Consider the following 12,669-nt stretch of genomic DNA (forward strand, 5'->3'; position numbering starts at 1 on the left):
GACACGCTTCATCCGAGAAAACCAAGAGTTTCCAGCAGAACTGTGCAGTGTGAGATCCCTCCAGAATCCTCAGTGGGAAGAAATTATCCTGGTGTTATTGGAGACATCAGCATGCCTTTTCTGCTGTGCTTGAAAAAAAATAAGTCACCCGTGCCTTTAGGCAGGACTATCTTTCAAAAACACACCCCTCCCATCCAGCAGAACTACCAGGCTTTGCTGGAGTCGTGCTTGAAGAACAAACGCTTGTTCACAGACGACACCTTCCCTGCTCACATCAGCTCTATTGGAACAGGAGCACTGCTAAGGAAACTACCCCGAAATTTACAGTGGAGAAGGCCACACGTAAGTGACTTTCACTGAGCACTGTGTGTAAGAGGATGATTACAGATGATAGCCAGCAAATAGTTTTATCATTGAACAGACTACTCTTAGACTTTAATTTAGGTGTACTTTAATGTCTCCAGGGATTACATTTATCACATCAGGTGTCATTTTGGAAGCTGGGGTACATGGAGTTTCATAATTGCCTTTGAAGCATTTGTTGCTCAAAATCATAACCAGCCTTGTTCAGTTTATATCCACTTGGAGCAGGCAGGGAGAGGAGGCGAAGGGAGCAGGGAGAACTGGTTTCCTTGGAGCTCACAGCTACAGTGATCTCACCGTGATTCTGTGGTGACAGATGAGATCCTTCTCCCCAGAGTTCAAGATCATGACCTTTTAGAAGATTTCTGACTTTCTAGACAATTCTTAGCCGTGACCCCTCTCTCCCATGGACCACATACTGTTGTGATGCTGGAGGCTGCTACTTTCCCAGACAGGGCAGGTGCCTTATCCTCTTGCTTTTCCTCCCTGCTTAACTGTTTAGTCTATTGTACTTGGAGTATTCTTTTCTCAGCTCTCAAGGCTGAGCTTCTATCACAGCCAGTGATTGAGCATCAGTCTGTGAGTTGGTTTTAGTTTTGGGGTCTTTGTTTTCTGCTTGTGCTCACATTTCCAAGGCCTTTGCTGCTGTTCCAGGCTTAAACTGAACTTCACAAGAAGAGACACCCGATTGCAAGGGCTGGTCACAGAGCACGTTCTCATAACAAATGGGGAGATAACAAGTCTGGGAGGCCAGGACAGCGGCCTGGCACAGTTAGATAAGGCCTGTTACTAGCAATGCCAGTTTTGCTCTTGCTGAACCACTGAGCAGAGTATTGACAATCAGATCCTTCTGAAACCAGTGTATAGAATTATGTGAGAATTTCAGAATTCCCTTGTCTGTAGGGAATTCTGCCAGGTAATAGCAGATAGCATCTCCCAGCTAAGTTATTTTCTAGCTGTCGTATTTTGTGAGATTTAAACAATTTCTCAGAAGGATCGAGTTTCTGCAAGAAAAAGAAGGGCCAATGTGAGTCCTGGCCTCTACAAAGCCCTTCAAGTCTCTCCACCTGTCAGATATTGAAATGGACTTGAAACTGCCTCTCTCTCTCAGTCCACTGTTCTGCTTCTCTGCTGTGATCTTTGGAGTGTCCTGTATAGGGCCAGGAGTTGGCCTTGATGATCCTGATGGGTCCCTTCCAACTCAGCATATTCTGTGATTCTGTGATTCTAAAACTGTCTTGTGAAGAAGGCTGCTGTTTACTCTGGATGCCAAACTCTCTGAGCAAAGACTCTCTGAGAATGGATGCTGTGCATCCTTCAGTCCCTGTGCTGCAGAGGACAGGCTGAGATTCTGCCATTCACCCTGCAGGCTTGTAGCTTGCTGCATCTATGACTGATGGCCTGCAAACTGAACACCCAAACTCACCAAGGGCAGGCCTTGGTGTCTAATTACTGTGACTGCCTTCTGAGAGTTTGCTGTTTCTTTGCTACTGCCTGCAGGGGAAGCCAGCAGCGCGAAACTTAGCTTGAGCAATTTCTGGGTCATCCAAGTGAAATGTAATTTTTGACACTTAGGTTATTAATTTAACCCCAGAGGCACTTGTGAAGGGAAAAAAAATCACAACATTATTTCTCTCTGTACAATTATTCACAGACCTACTCTTGTCACAGCAACAGGAATTCTGTAGCAGCCATCAGTCTGTAACTCAATTGTCAGTCAAACTGTGGAGATGCCAGCCAGGTTGGGTGAAAGTTTGAACAGTTATGCTCTGCCCTCATAACCTCTTTTGGCTGACACTGGTGTGGAGGAGCGGGACTGGGAGGTTTGAAGGGTTGTCTTCTCAGCGTGGTGTCTGTGGAAAGCCATGGTGATGCATCTGAGCACCAGTGACTTACTCTGGAGACCAAATTCAACGTAAACCAAGCACAAATGTGTGGCCAGGTTGGTGTCAGGTTAGCCAGAACACATAACACCAGATTTATACCTGGGCCAGAACAATGTCTGCTGGGACAACGGGACTCTCAGTATTTTAAAAGCTTTGACTTTCAAGCTAAGTCAGCTCATTTTACTGGCTTAACTCTGTCCTTCCTTTTTTTTTTCTTTTTAATTTTGTGCTTCCCAGGCTTTGCACAAAAGTCCCGTATTTTATTCTGCAAACAGAAAGCAGCTTGATCTCTGCCAAGGATTGGTGGGTAAGGAAACTCCTTTGTATAAGTATCTAAGTATTCTTACACAAGATAACATTTTGCATTGAAGTTTGAATGTATAAAACTTGGCATGGAAATAGAAGGTGTCCATCTCCTTTCTCCACTTGGCATGGTGTGGATGAAGCAATCATTTACTGGCATAGGCTCAGTAAATAAGCTGGCAAGCTTTGAGGTGGGATTTGAGGCATGAGAGGTGTCTCCACAAGCTGAAATCACCACTGTGTGTTGTTTCTGCCCATGCTAATAGGAAGTGATCCTGTGCTCTTACTGGTCTGTGGTGTTGCTACTTGACAATTGAACAGAGGCCACAGAAGGACTTTATATTTGTACCTAATGCTCAGTGTGTGTTCTCTTCTCAGCCTTGCAGTTAGAAAAATAATTTTATGCCTAAAATAAAAGACTATATTGCCACCTGCAAAACAGGTAGAGGTGGGACTAAATTAGTTTTTAAGTCCTTTATGTCTTTAAAAACAAAGTTTGCTAAGTACAGTCTTACATGTGAGATCCACTGGAAATTTTTTTCTCTTCTGAAAAGCTAATGTTTTCAAAGAAAAATGGAATTTTTTTTTTAATAGTGTGCCTTTATAGAGAATAGAAAAACCCTCACACAACATCGGTAAAACCCAGAATGTTTTCATTGACAGTTATTGCTTGCTAAATTTCTTATTTAACCAAACAGTATCCAAAAGAAAAGATCATGAGAGAACAATTATAAACCAATCATGGTTTGGTTAAGTAAAGCACATGTCTGGATCATCTCATTTTCTGTGTATGATTTGTTATAATTGTAAAGACATCAGCACAACAGCTCTTCTGCTGGGATCTTGGTGATGTTGCTGAACTTGGCTGAGAGCTCTCACTTTTCAGCCAACTGCATGTGTCCGTTTGTCTTGGCGCAGAGAACTGCTGGTTCCTGGCGGCCCTGGAAGCCCTGACATTCCACCAGGACATCTTGGCTGCAGTTGTGCCACAAAACCAGAGCTTTGAGAGGAAATACGCGGGCATTTTCCACTTCCGGGTACAGCTGCTCCCCCAGATTGCAGGAGACCCTCAGATATCCTTCTGCTGTGTTTTGTGTCACACCCTTAGATAATTTGTACGTGGTTCCCTTTGTCCAGGGGCAAGTGGCCAGAGGGTATCCCAGTCTGGAGAGGAACCCATCACCCCTCCTACAAAGTAGTGCAGGCAGTGAATCAACTGCCAGCCACTCTGAGGAAACACCTCTGCTTGGCTGCTCTCTCCAGCTGTGTCCTACCCATATTTTAACACAGACAAAACTCTTTTTCAAGAGTGGCAACAGTCAGCAGGACCTGAGCACATCAGCTCCAATGTTCTACCCCTTTGCCCACCTGTTGGTACAACTCTGCTACCCTGCAGTTAGGAATTCCTTCCCCAGAAGTCCACCTGTGGCTAATTTCCCTGCTTACTCCTTTTACACCTGATACATGCTTTGTTTTCTCCTCTGGCTGGGTGGGGCTGAGAACCTGGCTTTGTGGGTGAGTTAGCACATCCCACTGACCCACAGCAGTTTGTTCTGTGCCCACAGCTAGGTTGTCTTGCCTTTCCTGTTGTTTCAAGGGGAGGTCCCTTCCAAGGAAACATCAGCTCATTCCTTTCCCCTGACAGTTCTGGCACTTCGGGGAATGGGTTGACGTGGTGGTTGATGATCGACTGCCGGTGAATGAGGCAGGGGAGCTGCTCTTTGTTTCCTCGGTCTATAAGAATGTGTTTTGGGGAGCCCTTCTGGAGAAGGCATATGCTAAGTAAGTGACTCATGCCAAGTTATGTAAATAGTCTCTCTAAAATATGTTGGTTGGTGCCTACGCAGTTTGTTCTTGTTTATAAATGCATCTCCTAGGCCTCACTACATTTGCAGTGTAGTAGATGGCTCTCATCTTTCTATTATTGCACAGTAAAAGCTGCCATTGCAGTAGCTGTTATCAACCCAGGCCCTTGAGTTTAAATCCAAGGGTTTAGGTGCGAAAACAGCCCTGTTGTGGGGGGTTGTCCTTTGAGTGTTATATCATTGTTTACAGTGTATTGGCTTAGGCTGATGCCTTCCTTGTAAATACCACAGAGGAGTGAAACACCACAGATAGAGATTTTCAAATGTGAGTGATTTCTAAAAGCCTCCTTTAATGTATTATCAGTGGGAGAAGCCTCCAAGGATTTTAATTTTGGAGGTCTGGTGAAGTATTGCACTTTGTTTTGGCAGATGTTTTTGCTCTCAGGTCCCCAAAGCTGAGCCATGTCACAAGTCACATGGCACAGTGAGAGCAGTGGCTTCTCTCCAGGGTGTTTTGTCTACAGTGGTAATCTCTAGTGGTAGTATCAGCACAAAGAAGAAAGCAGCAAGGCCTAACTGGTGGAGTTTGTTAATATTTGGCTGAAATAATCTCTGCAGAGCAGGGAAAAATATCCTAGTTTATAGTGAGAGAAAGATCACACAAAGGTGAGAATGTTCAGTTATTTTCATTTGGTGTTGGTGTTAGAATGAAAAGACTGGACCAAGTTGCACTGCAGTGATAAAGAAAATCAGATTGGAGACTCAGCTCTCAAGGCACTATATCTTAGATACAGCACAGTGCCTGGTGATAAATTCAGGTAACATTCTCTAAGGCAGAATTATCAAAGAGTCATGATGGGCATGTTCTCATTACAGTGCAGTCAGGGATGACAGCGAGTGAAGAGTCCCTTTCAGACTATGGCCAATCTTGGAGGCAATTTTGTAGATTCCCCTTGCCAAAAACTCCCCTAAAATTAAACATGAGTTACAGCCTTCCTTTTGCTTTTTGCACACTTTTTTTTTATGTTTTCATAGGCAAGCTGTTCTCACCCTGTCATCTGTGAGTATAACCTAAAGAATATATTGATATCTTTTTTTGCTAGACTCTATGGCTCCTATGAAGATCTGCAGATTGGGCAAGTTTCAGAAGCCTTGGTAGATTTTACAGGGGGTGTCAATACAAGGATCAAGCTTGCAGAAGCTCCTCCTGATCTGTGGGATATCCTGACAAGAGCCACCTACAGCAGATCTCTCATGGGCTGTCAGACACACTTAGGGGTGAGGCTTGGAGTGACATCATATGGCTCTACAGCTAAAAGCCTTTCCACACCCGTTTCCCTCTGCTCAGCTGGTCACTATGACTCAAAAAGTATCAAAGCTGCCACATGTGGCTTTCTGTAGAAGTCACATTCTTCATGTTAAACTTTGCTCATGAATTGATTCCCTGATGCTCTCAGCTCCCTGTTGTTATGTTTAGGAACTGGTTTATCTATCAAAGAATTTCTTTTGAATAGGCACCTACTGCATTTTCCCATTTTTGTTAAATAAATTTTCCATTTTTACAGATGGTGCAGTGAGGTACAGACACACATGGCATGAAGTTACAGCTAAGGTAGAGAGATGTGTAGTTCAGAACATGAATTAAAATCTTGGCTTCCAAGCTTTATGCTACCACCTCAGCTGTTGGGAAACTCTGCTTTTCTGAAAATCAAAACCTCCTGGACTTCCTTGAAGTGAGATGGTCTCTAGCCAAAGATCCACAGTTTAGGAAGGGGCATTCACATTCAACCTCCAATTCCAAGCATACTGCAAAATCTGCTCTTAGGAGCTTCCATTTATTTATTTATTTTCAGTTCTCCTTTTACTTTGAAAATCATTGCTTGCACAAGTACAGGTTTCTGGTATTGGTATGAGTCTGCTGTATGAGTAGGGATAGAAGAAATGTTTATTTCCCTTCTGTTTCTTTTTCTTGTATACAGACAACAAAGGTCCTGAAGAATGGGCTTGTTGCTGGCCATGCCTACACAGTAACTGGTATTAGAAAGGTAAGACCAGCCCAAATGTCCTGGGTCCAGGTTAATTTGGATATTAGCAATTTTTTTTTCAGTCATATGTTCAACCATTGATCAGAGCAACTATAATATCTCCTCCCCAATACTCTGTTCCTAGTCTAAGGCTAAAAGAGACTGTGTGCTTTGTTAAGATTTGCTTTCTAAGTATGTTATTTTTAATTTGGAGGCCTTGATGTAAAGGACAATGGTTATGGATCAGTGTATCTCTAAGGCTGGGATGATTCACAGGGCTCTCCTGAGACCATCACCTAGAAATGCATCTTAGCTGTTAAGAATGAAGGGACTGGCTTTTGGGGCTGCTGGGAGGATGTGCTGAAACTTGGGGATGCCTGGCAGCTGTGTCTGCTGGAGTTAGCTCCTGTTCCCTTGCCACATGGTGTGGGGGAGGGTACAGGCTGAGGGGATGTGCTTTCTACTTGGGGTAAAAAACCTTCCTCTGAAGCCAGTGGAGAGGCCATAGAGAAGTAAGGATGTAAAGGCCAGAATATGAAAAACTGCAGATAGAAATGTGAGTCAGGGGTAGAGTAAGGGAACTGAACTGTGCTCCTGTGCAGACAGTGCAGGGGAACCCCACGAATCTGCAGACGTATTGCTGGGAGTCCCCTTAAGATATTTGTCTAGAGATAAAGGACAGTGAAATAATAGGTCCCAAAGAGTAGGAACTTCTCCCTCCTGAATTGGTGGATGACTGTCTTGTCCAGCCTCAAGAGGAGTTTGACAGGGTTGGCAAAGGACTCTGTGGGGCTTTGAACATGTTGGTGAAAGCATGTTCAGTACCTCCAGCAAGAGATACTAGAAAGGCTAGAAGAGGTGAGCTGGATGAGGCATATTTGTGTCTCGCACAGGAGGAGCAGGAGGGTTTTAGGTGTAGAGTTTTTCAGCAATGTGTCTGTCAGTCTGGCTCCTCTGATGAGATGAAGAGCCAGGCAGCATTAAGGGACTGACCAAGCATGTGGAAACAGTGTGAAGTTAGCTGTTCTGCTGAGTGCTGCCAACAAAGCCCCTGATTCGCCTGGCTCCCTCTCCTCCTGCCGTGGCATCCAGTTCAGGAGGCATTAATCTGTGTAGTCACCTGAGGGGGCTGCGTTGTGCTGTGCTGTTGCACTGGGATAGGACTTGGCTTTCACATGAGTACAAAATGAGCAGATGTTGGAAAGGAAGAGGAATTTACAGTCAAGCCTTTAGATTAGGAATCTGTCATGTCTCTGGTTTCAGTTTAGAATGTAAGATGAAGCACCTTAATCTCTTCATTGCTGGAATTCAGAGTTGCATGTTCAAATATTTTTGTTATCATACTTCCTGTGATCTATGAGAACAAACAAAATTATTGTTAATATCTGACATAGTACAATGATATAAACCAGATGAGAACTGCTGAGACCTTGGTAAGCACAGCGTTACTGTTTTCTGCAGGTGACCTGTCAATATGGACCAGAAAGCCTAGTGAGACTGAGAAATCCATGGGGAAAAATTGAGTGGAAAGGAGACTGGAGTGACAGGTGAGTTTAAAAAAGGAAAGGTATGACACTGAGCAGAGGAAAGGTTTCTTGGAGGAAAGATGCTGCCATCTTCAGGCATGAATTAATGTTGAGGACAGCAATAAGATAACAGTTGCTTGCACAGACCTTCTGGTGTCAAAGCAATGACTCCATAGATTTATGTCTCCAACAGACAGTGCTTCTGTAGCTGGGCTCACTTCACACATGCAGCCTCAACAAGATCAGTTCTGCTCTTCCATTTAAAAGTGCCAGAGGAAACATAGTATGAACATGAGATGCTGACCATGTTGCTGTGATCTGGAGAGCATGCAAAGGGACAGACAGCTGTGCAGAAGGCTCTAAAAAAAAGCATGTTTCAGGATACAGTCATTTATCATGGGAGGGCCCAGGAAAAATATCCCACAGGCTGAAAGGTGTTGGAACTGGGTAGCTATGAAGGAGTCCTCTGTCCTGGCTGCTTGAGGGAAATACAGTTGGGTATGAGATTAGAAGAAGCCGCTAGTGAGGAAAATGGGCCCTATATTTGCATCTACCTGACTTTTTATTATTTTACTTTTTTTTTAATTGGGACACATGAAAGACAGTGGTTTGCATTCTAGACCATGGGCAACTGTAAACTTGTGTCCTGTTCCTCTTTGAAATGGAGCATGTTTCTTTCTTCCAAGCTTCACTTCACTCCCTGCACAGGCTGTTTGCTGAGGCTCAGGACATAGAAAGGAGGGAAGAGTACAGAGGTCATTGGGAATGTGAATGGCTTTCACCTTGTCTATCGAGCAGTAACTTCTCTGATGCATGTCTGTCACATAATGACAGCACACCAGCTGTTCTGTTGAAGAGCATAATGAGCAACATACTGCAGGCTTGCCTTTGAAATGACTCCCAGCTGCCTCTTGTGCTGTCCTAGTCATTCATTCATTATGCCAAACACTCTTCCTATTATGTCTCCTTTGACAGAAAATTAACCAACAAAGCAGGTCTAGATTTTTACAGTTTAAGTACTTGGAAGCTGTGCGTTCAAGTGAAGGCACTGGCTGATGGAAATGGAACGTTTCTGGCTTCTGCTGGAGAAAACTGGAGCCACATAGGTGTATCTACATCTCATGGGACCCAGGGTGGTTGTGAAGAGTCTTGTGTGGCTGAAGGCATAGCAGGGGATAAGCATGGAGATATGTAGAAACAGGGATTTGGCCTCTTTTTATAAGGAAGGCTATGTCCTCTGTCTTGAATTTGTGGCCACATTCGGTTAGTCACCTCATGTTTTTCCCTTAGCTCTTACAAGTGGGAGCTGCTGAGCCCGAAGGAGAAGATTTTGCTGAGGAAAAAGAAGGAGGATGGAGAATTCTGGTAACGGCACAGTCTTGCTTGTCCCCTCTCCTCCAGTAGCGCTGGGGCTGCACCTGGAGCTGAAGCAGCACATTGCCACTAAGGCCAAGGCATAGGTGATAAGTTTTATAGCAGCCCACGCTCCTCTCAGCTTGATGCTGTGAGGAGCAGTGGCTATGCTGACATGGCATGCACTGTTCTTCAGTGTAGGAGTGAGGGAGAAGCAGGACGTTGCCAGCTCTCCTGGGGCTGCTGGAGATAAAGGGCAGCCCCAGGAGCTTTTGTCCTGCCTTTTTTTTTTTTTTTTTTTTGGTTGTTTTTTTTTTTTTTTTTTAAACCATAGCGTCGGGAGGCTCCCGCTTGCCTGTTTGCCTACGGTTTCTCCACAGCTTTTGCCACGAGGTGGCAATGTTGCTGCCCCTGTAATTTCACTGCGTTCCTTTTGCTGGCAAGATTATTTTACTCTCTGTTCTGCTATCCTTTGCTGAAGTTTTAGTGGTGCATTTGCTACTCCTAGATGCTGCTGTTGAAGCAGACGCTCTCTTCTTTACTGCCTAATAAAATATGAGCATTACCATATGTAACACAGAATGGTGCAGCTTCGAAGTTCCCCGCTCCCTTTTCTTTTCATTTTATGAGCCATATGGACTAAACTAAACTGCTGACAAGATGTCTCTTGGCACTCTTTTCCCAGGATGTCTCTGCGAGATTTTAAGATTCATTTTGTAGATCTGGTGATCTGTAAATTAACTCCAGACCTGATGAGCCAGGAAGATGGGAAAAAGTGGATGTACTCCTTGAAGAGTGGGAGATGGGTTAAAGGAAGTACAGCAGGAGGAAGTCTGGGATTCTGTAATGGTGAGGGGTGCTCTTTTGGATGACTCTGACTTTTGGATGCTCTGCTGACTCAGTTACCAGCTCCTTTAACCTCTTAACATAAAATTGTTAACAAACATGTGTTTCCTGCTTAAACCTCCGCACAAACATCAGAAATAAGCAGCTGAAGGACTTTGACTGGCTCCTGCTATCACAGAAGATGCACTGCTTGCAAACATAGGGCAGTGGGCTGATTATAGCATGAAATAAGCTTTAGGATCCCAGGATCAATTGCCAGCACTGATCTGCTCTAGGACATTAAGCTTGTCTGCTAAAATTTGCATCCTCAGCACCTCCAGGGAGTGTGTTTTAAGTAAAGTGAATAAAATAGTCAGAGGCTCAGCTCTTCTGGAAGCAGAGCAGGTGGAGTCTAAAGTCAGCAAGCCTGTGCACCAGAGGTGAGAGAGGAATAGTGATACATTTATGAACAAAATGAGCTCTTAGTTGCATATAAGCAGAAATATAATTCCTTCTCCTGTCTTAGTAGTTGCACTGCTAGACTTGTAAACTGCACCTTAAAATCAAATTCTTCCAGGATCTGGAGATCTAGACAACCTGTGACCTATTCAGTCCAATGCCAGGCATCATGTGGGAAGCTGGCAATCAATTTTGTCATGGAAAATAACATCAAAACGTTTTTCTTTTACTTAGGCAACTTTTGGATGAACCCTCAGTACTGGCTGAATGTGTTACCAGCTGAAGACAGTAGGAAAAGCCCAAGTTCGTGCAGTGTGGTTATATCCCTCATGCAGAAACACAGCAGCAAACACCGGAACCAGGCTCCTCACCTTTTCATTGGGTTTTTACTCTATAAGGTGCAAAGAATTGCTTTGCTTTTCTTGCTCTCACCAAACAGGAGAAATTCCAGCCCCTGTAGATTGTAGTGCTCTGCAGGCCAAGAGTTTGGTTGTGCGCAGGGTTATCTGTGCTCTTTCCTCCTGCCTGTGGCCAGTCTCCTCACACATCAGGGCTAGGCTCCCTCGGGCTCTGTGCCCCTCTTGCTGCCTCTCCAGCATGCTGTGTGTCATCCTGCAGAGCAGTGAGAAGTGCCTCTTGCTTCAAAGCACATTGGGCTTTATTTTGCTGCCTCTGAGGGTTTGTGCAATAGCTGGAAGAGGGTGCCAGGAGTTCCCTTACTTTGGGGCAGGAAGAGCTCTGACCTCAGGTTATTTCCAACCATGGTAATATTGTGCCTGAGAAGTGTTCCTAATATGATGTGGCAGCTGCCCATGTGTGCATACTGCTAGCTCCCTGTGTATCCAGAGCTAAGTGGATATCACTAGAAGGAGTGCGAGTTTCCTCCCTTCAATTCTCTGCTTATCCAAGTGCCTTGAGAGCCACTCTGCTCCTTTGAACAGAGACACAGGTCTTGTTGCTGCTGTGAGCTTGCACAATTATGGAGAGGTGACTGTGGGGAAGGGATTTTGGGTGGAGGGACTGAGTTTTCTGAAGGCAAAAACCCCATATAGATCTATGTAGCTGCTCTGCTTCCCAGGAATGACTTGGCTGCGTTTTGTGAGACACAGAGGTCCTGACTAACAGATGCTCTGTTTCTTTTCTTCCTGCAGGTGGGCCTACAGGTGAGTCCCTTGTCACCACTGCTGGCTGTTGTCTGGGGGACCTGGGCGGGTGCAGCTGTTAAGACAATGCTGAATGGGATGTGTTTGCCTTTGTTCCTTGGCTGACAGCAAGTGACAGTATTTGAATTCAGTGAGGCACCACAGCAAGGCACTACTAATGCAGAACTATCCTCTGACTCTTCTAAAAAGCAGCCATATCAGGAGGGCTCATTGGCCTTAAAAGGGGGTATTAGTTGTTTAGCTTCTGTCCTGGGACTTCAAAGGTATTAGAAGTGGTATCAGCCTTTACCTGATGAGCACTTCATTCCTGCTGCAGTTGTGGGATGGTGTCCAAATCCTTGGCTGTGTTGTGGGAGTCAGAGCTGCCTTTCTGCTGTCTTCCAGTCTTGGCATGAGGTGGGAAAAGAGCCTGTGCCCCATGCAAGTCAGAGATCTCCTAGGGAGCTCAGGTTCCTGGCTGGCTAGGAATGCTCTGGCATTTTCAGCTTCCTTAGGCCAGCTGTGTTTCTAGCATTTCCTTTATCAAAGAGCTTTTGGGACCTAAGAAAGGGCCCTGGCAGTAAAATCCTGATGTGAGTCCCAATTTTGGCCCTGACCTCAGAGGGCTATTTAAAACAGGGAAAGGTTTAGGTCCTTTTGTCTTTAAAGGGCATATCTTCCACTGTGTCACTACTCAAATGAGAGTACACCTCTTAAATGAGAACTTGGGCTGGTAAAAAACTAGTTTGGGTATATGGTTAGGGCAGCACAATTGTGTTCCTAGTTACTGTATTCCAAGCATGGTAACCATGAGGTAAGACGCCACTCCTTCCTGACTTAAATAGCTTGGGCACCATCAGGGTTACCTTCAAGGTAAACTTTGTGGCAGAGGGGGTCTGAGTGTGGCCCTAGCACAGTGCGCTGCCACACCTGAGTGGGAATGGTGGCAGCCAGGACTTTTAATTTCAGGTTTGTAGTGGTTG

The 12,669-nt window shown here is 44.8% G+C and overlaps 1 protein-coding gene across 1 annotated transcript in view; it reads left to right on the forward strand.

The window, feature by feature from the left end:
• The window catches only part of CAPN14 (calpain 14), a 24,405-nt gene continuing 11,736 nt past the window's right edge, over positions 1–12,669 (forward strand). The window contains exons 1-11 of the mRNA XM_019282337.3: positions 1–342; positions 2,487–2,556; positions 3,471–3,589; positions 4,198–4,334; positions 5,461–5,635; positions 6,337–6,402; positions 7,843–7,928; positions 9,198–9,272; positions 9,946–10,109; positions 10,779–10,942; positions 11,696–11,707. Coding sequence (XP_019137882.2) covers positions 112–342; positions 2,487–2,556; positions 3,471–3,589; positions 4,198–4,334; positions 5,461–5,635; positions 6,337–6,402; positions 7,843–7,928; positions 9,198–9,272; positions 9,946–10,109; positions 10,779–10,942; positions 11,696–11,707 — 1,299 coding nt within the window. The 5' untranslated portion in view covers positions 1–111. The remainder of the gene's footprint in view (positions 343–2,486; positions 2,557–3,470; positions 3,590–4,197; positions 4,335–5,460; positions 5,636–6,336; positions 6,403–7,842; positions 7,929–9,197; positions 9,273–9,945; positions 10,110–10,778; positions 10,943–11,695; positions 11,708–12,669) is intronic.

The sequence above is a fragment of the Corvus cornix genome, chromosome 3 (genome assembly GCF_000738735.6).
Source record: "Corvus cornix cornix isolate S_Up_H32 chromosome 3, ASM73873v5, whole genome shotgun sequence".
Classification (NCBI taxonomy): domain Eukaryota; kingdom Metazoa; phylum Chordata; class Aves; order Passeriformes; family Corvidae; genus Corvus; species Corvus cornix.